Raw genomic sequence first — 18,453 nt, 5'->3', positions numbered from 1 at the left:
TTAACGTGCACAGGGACAGACATTTCACAATGAGACTGTTGCTAGTACATTCAGAAGTATGGAATAATTATCACCTTTTCAAAGAGCAATACATGTCCTGGCTCAGGAAAACTGCTTTTGCACTGAAAGGATGGAATCACAGGAAATAACCTAAGCCAGGAGAGCAATCCCTTGGCAGAATAGCCAGTGAGGACTATTTCCTCAGTGTTGTCCCACCTCATCATCTGCCATACATTTTGTAGAAGATCCTCGGCAACAGCAGTTTTTCTTCATTTACATGGTTGGCATGATGCCTTTGCCTTCCATCAAACATGTGCACAAGATTGAGAAATCCTGAAGGAAATGCAAATAGGGATTACAAGAACAGGATACTGTGGGTGCTGGAGATTAGAATAAGAACAGAAAATGCTGGAAAGGCCTGGCAGCATCTGGGGAGAGAGGACCCAAATTACTCTTCCAAATCAGTGACCCTCCTTCAGAAATGGGAAATACTAGAAATGTAACAGGTTTTCAGCAGGTGAAGAGAAGTCTGGAAAGAAGTGAAAGGGGCCATCTGTGATCGTGACGAAGACAGAGATTAAATGAAGAGAGTTGGTGTGGGGTCAAAGAGCACAGAATAAGCAGTCGTCTTGATTGGCACCCAATCTGCCCCCTTTCCTGTAAGAACGTTTCCACATTCCTTTTGACCGTGCCTCCATTCTTCACATGCATTAAGGAATGACCCATTTTTGGTGGCCATGGCAGATGGGTCGGCTAATTCTTCCTCACTCAACCTGGAAAAGCTAAGATACTGCAAGAGCAACTAACAGCAGTGTAATGTTCATGGATCTCAAGATACGCAAGAGGCCTTGCACTGAGATCAACGTGAATGGTCAGACAAAAAAATGGCACATGGACAGCACACCACCTTTAAGAGAAAAAGTGATGCACAATAACCAAATTTTAAACAGAACTTTGGAGAGTCCTTAACCCTTTCCATTGCATTGATGCAGTACCAACAGTTACAGTTGGATTTAAGAGTTGTGGTGATCATCAAACAATGAAAGAGCTGTGTCCATTCTGAATGGAATGATTGAAATGTCTGCAACTTTCAGCAACTCCACATGTGCAGGAGATTCACAGAAGCTTCTTTAGACAGCACCTTCCAAATCAATGATTACTGCCTTCTAGAAGGACAAGGACAGCAGATACATAGGAACGCCACCACCTACCATTTTCCTTCAAGCCACTCACCATCCTGACTTGGAAATATATCACTGTTGCTGGGTCAAAATCCTGGAGCTCCCTTCTGAGCAGCCCATAGATATCCCTACACCAAATAGACCGCAGTTCAAGAAGACAGCTTACTACCACCTTTTTAAAGAGCAACCAGGAATGGGCAATAAACAATGACGCCCATATCTCAATCATTCTTTTAATAATCTGACAAACTGATTCCTATATTTTCATACTGGATCTAACCATTACTTCATTGAAGAACTTTGAGACATCTATTTGCTTGTACTCTTAAATAGAATACTAATATTAAGTCAACGTTTTTAAAGCACCACACTAAAACTGATATTCTAACATAAACTTGGGCATCAACCCTACTCTTCCACTAGGTAGATGCAGCTACAATTGACTGGAACACTCCACTCTACAATGCATGCTACAGTGGCAGTGAGGCCTGTGTAAACCTGCTCTTACAAAATGGAGCTGTGCCCCAAGGACAATGTGCATTGGCATCACCCATCCATATAGCAGCAAAGAGAGGTAGGTGATCCAAAGGTACACTCAGCCTCTCATTGTATAAGCTGTACATTTCCTGACCTTCAGACTAAGATCAACAATTGTAAGATTACCTGTCAAAATTGAAGCTCAAACTGTTGATTTCCAGGAAGACTGTCTGAAAGCTGACTAATTTTATTTCAATTAGTTGAAAACATCTTACTATGAATGTACTGAAGAAAACTATCTAATTCTGTTATGTACATTTCATGGACTGGTTTAGATCATAGAACCCCGACAGTGTGGAAACAGGCCATTTGGCCCAACAAGTCCACACGGTCCCTCCACCCTATTACTCTACATTTACCCTTGACTAATATACCTAACCTATATATTCCTGAACACTATGGGCAATTTATCATGGCCAAACCTGGACATCTGGATTGTGGGAGGAAACCGGAGCACCCGGAGGAAACCCACACAGACACGGGGAGAATTGCAAACTCCACACGGCTTGCTTTATTAATAGAGGTATCGAGTACAAAGGTTTTCAATAAAATTCACATCCAGTCCTTCCAGAAATTCCCACCAAGCATCACAGTTGCTTTACAAAATACTAGTGTAAAAGAACACGCTGAAGTAGTTTTCCCCCTCAGTTTACAATGGAAACAGTCTAAATTGGAGACACACAGACAGTCACCCTAGGCTGGAATCAAACCCCAGTTCCTGGCGCTGAGGTAGCAGTGCTAACCACTGAGCCACCATGCCACCCATTTACTGTATGAATAGAAAAATTACTTCTGATTAATTAACAAATGTAGTAAGTGTCTGTAGTATGTATGAAGCGAGATGGGTTCTTTAAATGAAGCCTCAGTGGCTAGTGGAATTCATTACCCCAATCCCTGGAACATCGGACTGTGAAAGTGAGAGACCTGTCCTTCTGTAGCACAGGAATTAGTATTTAAATGGAGTCAGATGTGCATTGGAAGAGGTTAGCCATTATTGTTAAATACAGCTTCTCCCAGATCCTTACTGAGGTGTCCACTGCTTGTCTAGAGTGAGATGATGGAACCAGGATGTTGAGAGTTGCTGTCACCTTCCTCACTGATGATAAGGCTTTGCAGAAGTAGACAATGATGTCATGACCTTCCTCAAAGGACCATACAGGGGGATGATCAATTGCTTTGGTGCAGTACACTGTGTGCAAGCAGAGCTGTCTGACAGTGCCTCATGTGACCATTTATCCTTTTACCCTCTCTGGTTGGAAGTGGTAATAAGATCAGTGCAATACGCTCTGCCACAAAAGGTAAGAGGCAGAAGGTTTAGACAGATGTGAGAGGATTTTCTTTTACCCAGAGGGTGTTAGAAATCTGGAACTCACTGCCTGTAAGTGTTAGAGACAGAAACCATCATAGCATTTAAGTAGTATCAACATGATCACTTGTGGTGCCAGGGTTTACAAGGCTGGAACATGGGATTAGAATAATTGGGTGGGTTGTCTTTAACTGATGTAGACTCAGTGGGCTGGAGCCTTTTTCTGTGCTGTAGACCAATGTGTCTGTAAACTTGCTTCTGGTCCAAGTCATCCAAAGTAAACTAAAACAGTCACAATGCTTTCTCCGTCTGTATGTAGAGGCGGAAGTCCTGTAAGTCATACCTTAACCAATGACTGAACTCTGGACAGCGAAATTAGCCAAGAGAATTAAAAAGGTAAAACTGTGTGTAGATTTCCAGACAGGTGAGGTGACCTTCACAGGGTGATTGTCACAGCAGGGCCTCAAACCAAATCAGCAGAAGGTCACTTTAATCTTAATGGCTGCAATACAAATGGGGATCAGTTTCTGTTGCTGATAATTGCTATGGACAACAGTGCAATATCTGCAATGTTTGGAGCCTGTTGGCTGCTGTTCTGGCATATTGTTGCTCTATTCCCAATCCCCCACAAAGGAAACACAGATTATATCTATAAAAAATTAGCATTAACTTTACCATCTCCAAAATGAAACTGGAACAGATATATATCAACCACTAGGAAGTGTCCATTACTGGAGAGTAGCAGGGTTATTGATTGAATGTTAGGGTTATGTGAGAATGAGGTTTTGGAACATTGCTGCCCATTGGTCTCAAACTGATCTTTTCAAGGTCGATTAAGAGGAAGGAACTGTATCATCATCCACTTCAGAAAAGTGGTTCAGACTGGATGGGCTCTATGCTATTATTCTATGAAGCAGCTTGAGTATGAGCAATTTCTCAGGGGAGGCAAGGTTGGGATTCCTAGCTCAGCAACATGAAAGGCTAGAGCAACAGAGTGGGTTCCTGTGGTGTCCGATCCCAGTACTCAATGCACTGTTACTGTTTGCACTACTGATACTATTTTGATAAATGGGAAATGACAGCACCCTTGCCATGACCAGACTGGTGCTATCATGGAGGCATTTTGTTTCCTCTCTAGAAACAGTATGAAAATTGAGAAACCATTGACATGAAGCTCGAATTCAGGTTTGTTGAAATGTAATGTAGGTGTTTTTTTAAATTCTTTCATAAAATATCAGAATTATTGGCAAGACTATGGTTTGATGCCCACCCTTAATTGCCCTTAAGATTGTGCTAAATTGCTGTCTTGAAGAGGCCAACTGGTGTAGGTACATCCAGAATTCTAACCCAGGAATAGTAATACATTCCCAAGTCAGGATGGTGAGTGGCTTGGAGGAGAACCTGCAGGTGATGGTATTCCCATGTATCTGCTGCCCTTGTCTGTTGAAGTGGTAGAGGTTGTGGATTTAGAAAGTGCTGTTGAAGGAATTTTGCTGAGTAGTTGCTGTGGACCATGTATATGTCTCTCACTGCTGGTGTAGGTGGATTGCTATTCAGGTGGGCTGCTTTGTCATGAATGGCGTCAAGTTTCTTGAGTGTTGGAGCTGCACTCGAGTGCATAGCGTTCCATCACATGTCTGACTTATGCTTCGTAGATGGTGGACAGACCTTTGGTAGTCAGGTTTGAGAGTGTGGTGCTGGAATTCCTGATGAAGGGGTCTTGCCTGAAACGTTGACTCTCCTGCTGCTCGGATGCTGCCTGACCTGTGCTTTTCCAGCACCACACTCTCGACTCTGATCTGCAGTCCTCACTTCCTTCGTTGGTAGTCAGGTAGTGAGTTACTTGCCCCTCACTCGCTGATTTGCTTTTGTAGGCATAGTATTGATAAGTTTCTGAAGATGTTGATTGTGATCCTCAGATTGAATGTGAAAACAAAAAAGATGATCTCTAAATAAACATCAGGCTTAATGCCAGTCTCACTAGGAAGCAACCAAGAAAGATTGGGTGCAAAACTGAAAATCTCCCATTGGTAAAATATGATATGGCATTTTGGATTACTTCCAAATTAATTGTAAATCATTAGCTCTGAAAATATACCATAAATGAAAATTCATTTCATAGAGAATTATTGACTTTTGGGATGACATTTTGCAATTCAGCAATTAATTTACTTTTGTGAAAGCCAGCTCCTTTACCAATTCTGGCTCCATCAGTTTGTTGCAAGGTAAATATTTCTAGTCCAGCACTTTTGCTTGCTCTATCACCATGTGCTGTAAAGGGGTTAGATACTGGCTCAAGGAAGCAGACTGGAATCTCTCTCAAGTTCTCCTGTAATAATCAGACAAGACGGGCTATTGCTGCATATTAAACTGCAGCTATGAGCCCACACTGTCTCTCAGTATCTTTGTGCAATATTGAATTTTCTGTCGAATTATTCAGTGCAGGTTTGAAAGAAACATGGCACCGGCGTTCAGCACCTACAGTGGTTTTGGACAAAGCTGTTCTCAAAACCCTTAAAACATCACTGGGGGATGACAACCAATTAGAGGCAATCACCCCTGTACATTGGAGAGATGTAATTGATGAAGAGGTGTTCTTCCGATCGCAACTTCCATCTCTCCCATGGTCACTGCACCAAGTCTCCAACACGTGAACCTTTCCTCCCTAATGTTCAATTGATACAATCTATTATTGGAGGAATGGCAAGAGTGGGAGGAAGAAACCTTTGATTAAGCAATTCTTCTGACTGGCGATGGGGAGGTTACAGGGCCAATCTATATGAGAGCAGATGGTTTTGAAGGAAAGTAAGAAATGGCTTTGCCAACAAAACCTGGACTTCAACTCTCAAATGAAAATCCCTAAGACCCTCATTTCAAAAGCAACAAAGATAGAAAACCCAGACTTAGAGGCTATAATATCTGGATTTGGAGGGTCCAAAACACAGACAGACCACCCAAATGGTGGACCTGAACTATGTGTACACAAACAACACAGAATCCTGTGATAAGGATTGAGAGCCTCCAAAACCTGTAAACTAAATCACTGAATCCTACACACAAAAACCTAGGTAATACCAGCCTGAAACCACCTAAATGCCAGACACCAAAAGCTGGGCCTAACACCCCCAGATACAGATCTAAAACCGGGACCCAGGGACACTGAAACTTGATCCCAGACCCCACTGTATCCAGACCACCACAGATCAGGACCAGACAAATCCTAGACCTGAGTGCTGACCCATTGAAACCATGACTGAGCTCGAAATCCCTGAGCCAGATCCACATATTGGACAACCAATACCTAAATCTGGACTGTCTAAAGCCAAACCCATCAAAAATCTGGACCTGGGATCCACAATAGCACAGAACCACCACTGGTGAATAGCCACTGGCTATTATTTTGAAAGAATGCTTTTGTCACTTTTTGTTTTGTGTTAACTTAAATGCTGTGGTGTCTACAAAAATTACTGCAATCCTGTATATGTGGCTTTAAGTTTAATGGAAGGATGATTATTATTGAGGATATTGATGAATTCTCCAAATCCTGCTTTTGAGAGTCAAAATACTGTCAGTTATCTGTAGTATTACACAGTGAGCCAGGAACACTTTCCAAATCCAAATCTCAACACTTAGTCATGTACATGTTTGCACAGGCTGGGTTATATTTCTTGCCCACAGATCTACCTTGGATTTGAAGGTAAAATACATGATTTAATTCAAAATCTTTTTTTTTGTTAAACCAAAGTGTGTAATTATTATATGTTGAGTCTATAAGGCAGAGAAATTTTATTTTAAAGGCAATACACCCAGGATAACTCCCTCCATTTTATATTTTTGTTCAATGACAATGTTCTTTGTTAAAAGTATGGCAATGGATGTGCACGTTTAGTGAGTTAACCACCTCAAAATGTTTGTGGCTTTAATATAACTAGGGCATTTCACTGATCAAGGATTACAGTATGTGCCTCATTTAAATACAGATGACCATACAAGGACATGGACCAACTGGGGGAAAAAAAATCATTGAAACATAGTAAATATTTAAAATCATCTATTACCTGATGGTAGTCTAGGTACCACAGAACTAACTTGTATATATACCCTGTGTTACACAGTTGGATCTTTGGAAGCCAATATCTTGGTGCACTTGTCAGTATGAATCTTAAACAGAAGTATTAAGCTGAAAAATACTTGAAATTTGCTGATGAAACTCAAGGTGGTTTGCAATTAATTGGTAATGGAGTACAGAAGATTTATTTATAATAAATGACTGTTTGGTACTTTTGCAACCTTATCTATCCAAAGAAATCTTAAAAGAGATTCTACCAAATACAATACCAAAGGTAATGTTACTTCTTGATTGCATCATCTATTAAAAGCGATGGTGACAATGGGACAACAAAAAAAACTCTTAAATGAAAATTAGCCCCTGGAAAATCAAGAAGTATCCTTTGAGAGAATCCCTCAAGCAAAAAAAATTGACCTCTTGTATGAACAGTCATAAATTACTAGGTTTCGGACTGTTTGAAAGATGTCAGGATCCAAAATAATCTTGCCTCTTTTGTGTAAATGCTTTCCCAATATATTTTCAGGGCACACAAAGTGCATGACCACCTTGTTGAATCATGGGGCACTCATTGACTACAATGTCACACATCTGGGGACACCCCTTTACGTAGCCTGTGAAAATCAGCAGATGGACTGCGTGAAAACCCTCCTAAACTCAGGTAAATCCCTCCCTTCTAAGACTTCTGAAATTGAGGTATCTGTTTTACACCATGAATCCTACATCAGTCAGTCTGAGGAAATGAAAGTGCTGGGGTCGATTTTTCAGATTTCAGCTTCTCAGGAACACTTTATAGCATTGTTTTTTTTAAAAAAAGGTTCCAAACTGATATATACTCTGAACTTCATCTTGATGTAGATGGATACTTATGTAAATTTTCAACAAACGTTCACAGACTTACTTGGCCTTACCCTTCCACTCACACAGGACTGTAGAAATGATGGCCAGCCAGACTCTACCACCAGCCCCAATCCATCATCACCTCTTGTGCTGTAGCCCGGGTGGTGTTCCCATTCTGGAAGGTCCTCCTTAAATGTACTATACATGGTTTTTCTTGACTGACCCTTTTGCCTCCTTCCATTCTGATGGGGCTCAGGTCCAGGTGTTGGAGATTATGTCCTACCAGCAGTTGTTTCTCTGTTAGGTTGGAGGCACCTGCAGTACACTGTTTTCTCCAGCACATAGGTAAAAACAATGACTGCAGATGCTGGAAACCAGATTCTGGATTAGTGATGCTGGAAGAGCACAGCAGTTCAGGCAGCATCCAAGTAGCTTCGAAATCGACGTTTCGGGCAAAAGCCCTTCATCAGGAGTAAAGGCTTTTGCCTGAAATGTCGATTTCGAAGCTACTTGGATGCTGCCTGAACTGCTGTGCTCTTCCAGCACCACTTCTCCAGCACATACTCATTGGTGATGCTAACTTTCCACATGATGCCCAGTATCTTACTCAGTCAACTTTGGTGAAAAACATTGAACTTCAATGATACCTTTCCTATTCTCTTCCATGTCTCGCTGGAATAGTTTGCAGTTAGTATGACTGTGAAGGTGTAGAGTTTCAGCTCCATGATGTGTTGACTGTGTGGATGCCCAGGCCATGAGTTGCTGTAAAACTGATGCTGCCTTGCCTCCTCTTGTGAGCACTGGCCTCGACATCTCCCTCCTTGGAGATGTGACTCTCTTGATAGTATAAGTGATCAGCATTCTCTGTATTCTGTCGCCTAGTGGTGATGAATGTTAACGTTCCTCTGCTGAAGCCAATCCCAAGTCTAGTCGAACTGAGTTGGATATGGAGTTAATGCTGTATAAAAGGCAATGATCACTACAAAAACAGGAAGTACCATCCATCCTGGTAAACATCACTTCTCTTTTTCAAGAAAGGGACAGCACAGTTGAGGATGTATGTAATGATAGGTTGAATAGGAATTCTTCAAAGATGAAGGAGAGGGTAGCTATCTATTTGGTAGAGGGGAGAAACAAAAATGATGGAGCACTAAAGCAAAATACTGAGGATGCTGGGCGATCTTAAAGACAGGAAGTGGTGGAGAAGCTCAACATTTTGTAAGGGACTCAACATTTTAGATTCAGTATGATGCTTCTCTTGCAAAAAAGAGTCATATCAGACTCAATGTTAACTCTGTTTCTCTCTCCACAGATACTGTTAGACCTGCTGAGCTTCTCCAACACTTCCTGTTTTTAATTCAAACATCAGTGGAACCCTGGCCCAGTGTGAAGTTGGTTGATGAAAGAAAGGTCAGGGAAAGGACATTAAGTGAAGATGATGAGAAGTACAGGAAACTAAATAAAGTAGTGGTGAAGAACTGCTGGAAAGACAAATGCGGATGGATAGAGTTGAAAGTCAGAGGGGCACAAGGAGCAGTAAATTAGAATGATCACACCCCAGATTCTGTTCAGGATTTCACAGAAGTGCAATCACTGTACCGATCAAAAGCAAAGAAGACAGGAAGCTATTATTGGGCAAGGAGCAAGAGATCCTCAACTTGCCCAATCTAGATCTATGTTTGAGTCCAGTGACAATACAGCATCGCAGCAGCTGAACGTCAATCTGGGCAATATTGCAAAATCAAAGATCCAAAAAGCCATCTGCGTTTGAAAAACAAGGCACCTGTGACCAGTATATCAGCAGAGTTGTTGAAACAGCGAACCAGCATATCTCCGCTCGTGAGCCTGTTCAATAGAATCTGAAATGAGAAGAATATTTTTCATCTGAGTGTCATTAGCCTGTGGTGAACAGCTCTTGTAGCCACACTAATATTTACATAGTTGGTCCAGTTCAGTTTCTGGTCAGTGATAATTTCCAAGTTTTCAATCATGAGTTAGTCAGCAGTACTAATGCCCTTGAATGTGAAGGGAGATGGTTACATTCTGTTTTGTTGGAGATACTCATTGTCCTGCAGTTTATATAGTCTGTTGTGTAACCTGTCCAAGCTTAAAGGTTGTCCAGATCTTTCTGTATTCAGGCATGGATAGCTTCAGTATCTGAGGAGTTACGAATGGTGCTGAAATTTATTCAATCATCAGTGAACATCCCCATTTCTAACTTTGGCGGACAGACTATTGATGGCGTAGCTTAAGACAGTTGGGCCTTGGATACTACCTAAGAACTCCTACAGCAATGTACTGGGGCTATGAAGATTTACCTCCAATAACTACAACCATCTTTTGTGCTCAGTAGAATTGAAATCACTGGGGAATTTGCCCCCTGATTCACCTTGAGTCCAGTTTTGCTAGGGCTCCTTGATGCCACAGTAGGTCAAATGTTGCTGTGATGTCAAGGGCAGTCACTCTTGCCTCATCTCTGGAATTCAATGCCATTGACCATGTATGAACCAAGGCTGTTGGCTCTTGACTGACGTACAAAACTCAAACTGGCTGTCACTGAGCAGGTTAATTGCTTTGTGAGTATCATTTGATAGTACTATCGATGATAACATCCAGCATTTTGCTGGGGCACTAATTGGTCAGGCTTTTCTTTGTGGAGGGGACACCCCTGGGCATTCTTCCACATTACTGGGAAGATGCCATTGTTATCACTGTACTGGGACAGCTTATCCAGGAACATGGTGCATGTTCAATGCCATTGCTGGAACATTACCAGAAATGATAACACTTGCAATGTTGGCATCATGTGGATGCCGTCCAGTGATTTGTATGGTGCTAAAGCTGTTTGAAGTGGAATAGATTCAGACATATTTAAAACTCAAAACTGGGCTTCAATGAGGTGTTGTAGGCCATCAATAGCAGTGGAATGGGCCATCTGCAACCTCGGCTCAGCGTACATCTCACTCAGTCATTACTGTTGAATTACAGAACAAGTGATGTTTCAATGAATGTAGGAGTGTATGCCAGGAACAGGACAACACATCCCTGCAAATGAGGATGCAACCTGAAGTTACAACAAAGGAACATATGCATGTTAAACAATGGAAGCAGTATACAGTGGAGCAAAGAAATCCCATCACTGTGACATCCAATCAAAGCTCCAACTATTTGATATTTTGAATATTCCAATCTGTTTGTTCCAAACTCCCAGCTCACTAATGTCTCTGATCCTTTTTATGGTCTTTGCCCTACCGCAATGTCTCCAGTCTCTGACTTTCTGATCATGTCATTAACACCACTATCTTCAGTGAACCAAGCATTTCTGAGCACTTGACAGTACTCTAATACCTTTTATCTGGTCTATGACCCATGACCTCTTCCACCCCTTTCTGCTACTTGGCATCAACACCAGCAGTGCTATAAATCCTATATAATCTTAGTGTTATTTCATAGAATCCCTACAGTGTGGAAACAGGCCATTTGGCCCAACAAGTCCATACTAACCCTCTGAAGAGTGACCCATTTCCCCCAACTAATGCCCCTAACCTACACATACCTGAACACTGGGCAATTTAGCATGACAATTCACCTAACCTGCACATCTTTGGACTGTGGGAGGAAACGTTATGCAGAGATATAACGATAGGTATGGTAGCACTTCTTTTGTGGGGCGTAGGTGTCGCTTAAAAAAGAAAAAACAGTCCTTTAAAGTCATCCTTTTTCTCTTTCCTAAAATTCTCTTGCTTAGGTGCCAATGTTAACACGAGCAAAAACCTTGAATCTCCACTTCATGTGGCAACCAAGAATTTGGATACACAGCTAGTCAATCTGCTGCTAGAACATGGGGCAGATACTGATGCTAAGAATGCTGAAGGAAAGCGACCTGTGGAACTCTCATTACCAAACAGTTCTTTAGAAAAATTACTTCTACAATGGGAAGGTACTGACAAACCAATAGTATTCATTTCTAAAGTAAAGATGCAAAAAATATATTACAGTTTCGGAAAAAGGGATTTGGGTATATTTAAATATTGATAACTTTCCTCTATTAAAAAAACAACATGTTTATAGGAGTCTCCTCTTTCCTTGTCAAGTTATAGTAACTACAGGCAGGATGTTTCATGTCGTTTTTCAAAGCATGTTTAGCCTGTCCTTTATTCATTGTTTTAAATTTTCCTTACAGGAAACAAAATAGGCTTTTCATCATAACTAATCCCGATGTGTTTTTCAGTTGATCCTGGTTGACCTGCCTTACGTCCATTTATCAGCATTTGTTCCACACCTCTTGGTACCTAACAGAAAATTTCAGTTGTTTCCCAGTATTTGCAGCTTTTTAAAAAAAAAATAGGACAGTGTTGCAGATTTCTACCCTTCTGTGTAGAAAAAAATGCTTTGTGATTTCACTTCTCAGCGGCCTAGTTCCAGCAAAAATAAAAGATTATGACCCCTAATTCTGGACTGTTCTTCCTGAGATTATACATTTGCATGGATAGTGGACTAGCTAATGAACAGGAAAGACCCGTTGATCAAAATTCTATGTACACATTGGTAGACTGTAACAAGTAATGCCATGCAGAATTGTGCTGAGGCATTAATATAAACTGTGAACAGCTAATGACTTGAGTGAAGGGACTGGGTGTATTATAACTAAATACATTAGTGATATGAGAATAAATCAAAAAGCAAATTGAGAGGAGTACTGATTGCCGGGAAGAAGGGATTATGCTATAAAGAAAGGTTTGGGCCTGTGTCAGAGTTTAGAGCAAAAAAAGAGGTATTTTAGTAAAACATATTTTGCGGGGTGCTGAGAGGGTGGTTATCCTCATGAGGGATTCTAGAAATATGAGGTACAGCTTCAGAACATGGGGTGTGTAAAACAAGAAAACAGTGAGGAATTTCTTATGGGTAGGGAAGGCTGAATCGTTTGTTATGTCCAACTCAACATTGAGTATCTTTTTACACAAGAATTATGGAAGGGTAGACAGGTTACTGGCAGTTGAACCCACCGTCAGATCAGCTATGATTTCACTGAAGAGGGGAAAAGGCTGAGGAGAACGGCTTATGCTCGAAACGTTGATTCTCCTGCTCCTCGGATGCTGCCTGACCAGCTGTGCTTTTCCAGCACCAAACTCTTGACTCTAATCTCCAGCAGCTGCAGTCCTCACTTTACCCGAGGAAACACATGGCCTGTTCCTATTCTAAGTTCTGTGTACATAAATAGCAGCCAATCACCTTTTCAGTTGCTGAGAAGAAAGATCTTTATAAAACTTGGTGGCCCCTCCATTCTGTCACTTGTAACTGAGCTCCAACTTAGAATCATGGCTTTTCAGATGATATAACCAGGTTACGGATATTCTTAGATCCTTTTTCTTTACAAAATGTTTAAGCTGATGTCTTGCTTCCATCGCTGCTGTTGTCAATGTTAACTGTATATTCATAACAACTCAATTGCCTTCTCATGTTTTTTAGGTCCACTGTCCTTGAAACAGTTATGCCGACTGTACATTGGAAAGTGTTTGGGTTATTCTCGGCCTATTTCCGTATCCAAGCTATCTATCCCACAGCAGCTAAAGGACTTTCTGTGCTACAGATAATAGTATGAGATTTGCATAATTGGACTACATGTCAGAAACTCATCCTGCATCCAGTGTTAGGAGATGCACCTGTTTAATTTGAAATAATACTTACCAAACTCTATTTCCATAACTGCAGCCTGACACTATTAGGTTCAGAGGTATGTACAGTACCAGATTTCAATCCTGTTATTCTGTGTGTACTGTCGCATTGTAGCAGTACAATCACTGCCTTAATTTGCAGAATTATTTGTTACTGTTACCAGAGTTCCTCAAAATTTTATGGGGAGGAAGGAAACTGATATATTGCAAAAACAAAATGGTTTACAAACATTTTTATTTTGCTTGAAATGTGACCTGTTTTATAGCACTGAGTGGCTTCCTAAGCCATTATTTTGATGAATAGGAAATGCACACTTCTTATGAATCAAGTTGTACTTTCCCATATGAGAGTCAGGCAAAACGTGGAGTTATTAAGCTATTTGATAAAAATCCAAATGGAAGCTTTGCACAGGTCAAGTTGGACAGTCTATATTTAAATTCAGAGAAACGTAGTCCCTGCTGGTCAGTGTTCCTCTCAAACTGACTCATCGATTCCAATCCTTTACCATCTCCCCAATTCCAGTAATGATGATCAGCTATGCCTGTCCTCTGCCCTCTGTTCCCAGCTGTCACATACTTATTCAATTGTCCTTTTAATGGTCTGTTTCCCCTCCCCTAATTCTAGGTACTGATCTGAGGGCCAGTGTTTGTGTGACAGTAGTTCAATGCTCAGGATTACAATGGCCAGCAGCATGATTGTCCATTTGAGAATCTGCAGTTTGCCTGCTCCAATTTCTAGGACTTTAACTGTAAACTAATCTCTCGTCTGGACTTCTGCCTGGGACTTATTGCAGGAATGTTGTATGACTTTTCCCACAGCCACAGCTAAGCATAATTTTGGAGGTGTTCACTTCTGGAGCTAAAGTATCGTAAATCTAGATATGAAGAAAGACAAAACAGTGTAAATGCTCAGTAAGTTAGGCAAGCTCTGTGAAGTAAGGAAGTTAACATTTCAGGGCAGCAAGCTGTAACCCTCAGTATTTTACTTTGGTTTTCATTCTTCTGAAACCCTGCTTGGTATACTTCAAGCCTTGCCACAAAAATATTGAGAGAGATTTTCATCACTCACTGTATTGATGATAATTCCTTTCTTGCCCTCTGGTCTACTATTGTCTTTAAATCCCCAACAGATGCGTTTCTTTATCAATAGCCTTGGTATGAGGGGTACGCAAGTGAATGAAGACAGTCTTCAGGATTCTATGATTCGGAGATGCCGGTGTTGGACTGGGGTGTACGAAGTTAAAAATCACACAACACCAGGTTATAGTCCAACAGGTTTAATTGGAAGTACACTAGCTTTCGGAGTGACGTTCCCTCATCAGGTGATAATTACCTGATGAAGGAGTGTCACTCCGAAAGCTAGTGTGCTTCCAATTAAACCTGTTGGACTATAACCTGGTGTTGTGTGATTTTTAACTTCAGGATTCTGTTAATCCACAGGACAGAAAGCAGCTCTGAGCTTAATGTAAAAACAAAATTAAGTGGTATTTCTTGGTTCTTATTGGGTTTGAGAGGATTAGATGTAAAATTGACTTTGGAGATGGAGGCTGAAGTGCTCTCTGTAAGAAAATATTTAAATAATATACAGAAGGGGACATTCAGCCTCAGCCTGATCCTTCAAAGTGTAATGTCAAATTGAAACCCCTACCTCACTACTTTTCCATGTCCCTACAAGCAACTTATCTTTCAACATATTACCTTTTGAAAGCTTCCAAGGAATATGCTTACACCATCCTTTTCAGGCACGCAAAAAGCTGTGCAAAAGCATTTCTCCTCTATCAACCTTCTTTTGCCCATTTACCCATCAAATGGCTCACTCCCTTGGGGTCCCATGCTCTTCTCTGCTCTCGGGAAAAGCAATTCCAGATTCTCCAGGCTCTGTACATAATGTCCCTCACCTCTGTCACAATTCTGTAATGCCCCCTGCAACATCTCAAAGTGCTTTACCTCCTTTGCAGAGGGTGATAGACCAAGTATCCTGCATGTTGTATGCTGCTTTCTTAAGTGTTGTCAACTTGCCTGCTAGAATTTGAGAGCATTCCCACCCATCTACTACTGCTTTTGCAGTCCCTGTTAATAACTGCACCTGCTTGTCTCCCAAACTGTCTTCGTTCACACTTTTCACAATTGCTATGTGTCTTCTCAACTCAATTTATGTCCTCCTAATGTCTGCTACTATTCTGCTCACAAATCGTCACATTGCTAAGTTCTATCATTATCAAAGGAGCAGGAGAATCGACGTTTCGGGCATAAGCCCTTCTTCAGGAATGAGGAGGGTGTGCCAAGCAGGCTAAGATAAAAGGTAGGGATGAGGGACTTGGGGGAGGGGGCGTTGGGAATGCGATTGGTGGAAGGAGGTTCAGGTGAGGGTGATAGGCCAGAGAGGTTAGGAAGAAGATTGCAGGTCAAGAAGGCGGTGCTGAGTCCGCGGGTTGGGACTGAAAAAGTAGGGGGAGGGGAAATGAGAAAGCTGGAAAAATCTGCATTCATCCTTTGTGGTTGGAGGGTTCCTAGGCGGAAGATGAGGCACTCTTCCTCCAGGTGTCGTGTTGCCATGGTCTGGCGATGGAGGGGGCCAAGGACCTGCATGTCCTTGGTGGAGTGGGAGGGGGAGTTAGTGTTCAGCCACGGGGTGGTTGGGTTGGTTGGTCCTGGTGTCCCAGAGGTGTTCTCTGAAACATTCTGCAAGTAGGAGGCCTATCTCCCCAATATAGAGGAGGCCACATTGGATGCAGTAAGTGTGTGTGGAGGTGCAGGTGAATTTGTGATGGATATGGAAGGATCCCTTGCGGCCTTGGAGGGAAGTGAGGGGGGAGGTGTGGGCGCAAGTTTTGTATTTCTTGCGGTTGCAGGGGAAGGTGCCGGGAGTGGAGGTTGGGTTGGTGGGGGGTGTGGACCTGACGAGGGAGTCACGGAGGGAGTGGTCTTTCCGGAACGCTGATAGGGGAGGGGAGGGAAATATACCTTGGTGGGGTCTGTTTGGAGGTGGCGGAAATGATGAAAGATGATAGGATGTATCTGGAGGTTGGTGGAGTGGTAGGTGAGGACCAGTGAGGTTCTGTCCTGGTGGCGATTGGAGGGGCGGGGTTCAAGGGTGGAGGTGCGGGAAGTGGAGGAGATGCGGTGGAGAGCATCGTCAACCACGTCTGAGGGGAAATTGTGGTCTTTGAAGAAGGAGGCCATCTGGGTGGTTCGGTATTGGAATTGGTCCTCCTGGGAGCAGATGCGGCAGAGGCGAAGGAATTAGGAATATGGGATGACATTTTTACAGGGGCAGGGTGGGAGGAGGTGTCGTCTAGGTTGCTGTGGGAGTCAGTCGGTTTATAATAAACGTATAATAACCACAAGAAATGCAAAACTTGCGCCCACACCTCCCCCCTCGCTTCCCTCCAAGGCCCCAAGGGATCCTTCCATATCCGTCACAAATTCACCCGCACCTCCACACACATCATTTACTGCATCCGCTGCACCCAATGTGGCCTCCTATACATTGGGGAGACAGGCCGCCTACTTGCGGAACGTTTCAGGGAACACTCTGGGACACCTGCACTAGCCAACCCAACCGCCCCGTGGCTGAACAGTTTAACTCCCCCCTCCCACTCTGCCAAGGACATGCAGGTCCTTGGCCTCCTCCATCGCCACACCATGGCAACACGGCACCTGGAGGAAGAGCGCCTCATCTTCCGCCTAGGAACCCTCCAACCACAAGGGATGAATGCAGATTTCTCCAACTTCCTCATTTCCCCTCCCCCCACCTTATCTCAGTCCCAACCCTCTGACTCAGCACCACCTTCCTAATCTGCAATCATCTTCCCGAGCTCTCTGTCCCCAACCCCTCTGCGGCCTATCACCCTCACCTTAACCTCCTTCCACCGATCGCATTCCCAACGCTCCTCCCGACCTTTTATCTTAGCCTGCTTGGCACACCACCCTCATTCCTGAAGAAGGGCTTATGCCCGAAACGTCGATTCTCCTGTTCCTTTGATGCTGCCTGACCTGCTGCACTTTTCCAGCAACACATTTTTCAGCTCTGATCTCCAGCATCTGCAGTCCTCACTTTCTCCAAGTTCTATCATTAACTGACTTCAACATTATGCTCCTGTACCCAGGTGATAGTTATTCTTGTAGAACAAGGAAAGTGATGCTTCTAATACGGATCTATGGAGGGACTCCACTGCTAACTGCTTTCCAGACAGGAAAGCATTTGTTTCTCATTATTCTCTACCCTTTAGCCAATTACACACTGTAATTACCACTTTTTTCAATGTTGTTGAAGTTTCCATAATCTTTCCATTTATCCATCCTGGCCTCCTACAGCAACCTAAAATGCGTCTTATCGAGATCTGAAAGAATTAAAAGTTGGAACACATTCAACTTCCACTTTCATAAAACCTTCAGTAGGATTTTATTGAAAGACGACAAAAAAGGTTTTGCGGAATTCCAACTTGGCTGTGACAGATTACTGAAGGGTCATTAAAGGTGAGTTATATTTTACAAGCAAAAGTCTGTCTCCCTGTCTCTTATGATCCATTAGCAATGAGTACCAAAAATGTTTGAACTTTCCTTCCTCTTCCGACCTGTTTGTTGTTGAGATTGAGCAACTCAGAATTTTTAATGCACCAGTCTACGCTTATCCTTGAACCGACGTCAATGACCTTTTAACAAGCAATTGTGGGATCTTGCTGTGCACAACTTGACCACTACATTGCATTTGGTTCTTTTCCCATTCACTTTAAATCAATGTCTTGTTTTCATGTCTGGAGGGAGTGCAGAAGAGAGAGTCACAAGAATGGTTCCAGGGCTGAGAAATTTCAGTTATGAAGACAGATTGAAGATGTTGGGGCAGCT

General features: G+C 42.4%; 1 protein-coding gene across 2 annotated transcripts in view; it reads left to right on the top strand.

Annotated features, from left to right (window-relative positions):
- LOC140486056 (ankyrin repeat and SOCS box protein 9-like) overlaps positions 1-14,876 on the top strand; it is a 57,320-nt gene extending 42,444 nt beyond the window's left edge. For both annotated transcript variants that reach the window (XM_072584651.1, XM_072584650.1), the window contains exons 5-8: positions 1,605-1,755; positions 7,617-7,751; positions 11,679-11,870; positions 13,400-14,876. In XM_072584651.1, coding sequence (XP_072440752.1) covers positions 1,605-1,755; positions 7,617-7,751; positions 11,679-11,870; positions 13,400-13,524 — 603 coding nt within the window. In that variant the 3' untranslated portion in view covers positions 13,525-14,876. The remainder of the gene's footprint in view (positions 1-1,604; positions 1,756-7,616; positions 7,752-11,678; positions 11,871-13,399) is intronic.
- The last annotated feature ends 3,577 nt before the right edge of the window (positions 14,877-18,453 follow it).

This window comes from Chiloscyllium punctatum, chromosome 15 (genome assembly GCF_047496795.1).
Source record: "Chiloscyllium punctatum isolate Juve2018m chromosome 15, sChiPun1.3, whole genome shotgun sequence".
Taxonomy (NCBI): Eukaryota; Metazoa; Chordata; class Chondrichthyes; order Orectolobiformes; family Hemiscylliidae; genus Chiloscyllium; species Chiloscyllium punctatum.
The sequence above is the reverse complement of the archived record's forward strand: the minus strand, read 5'-3'. Positions and strand labels throughout refer to the sequence as shown.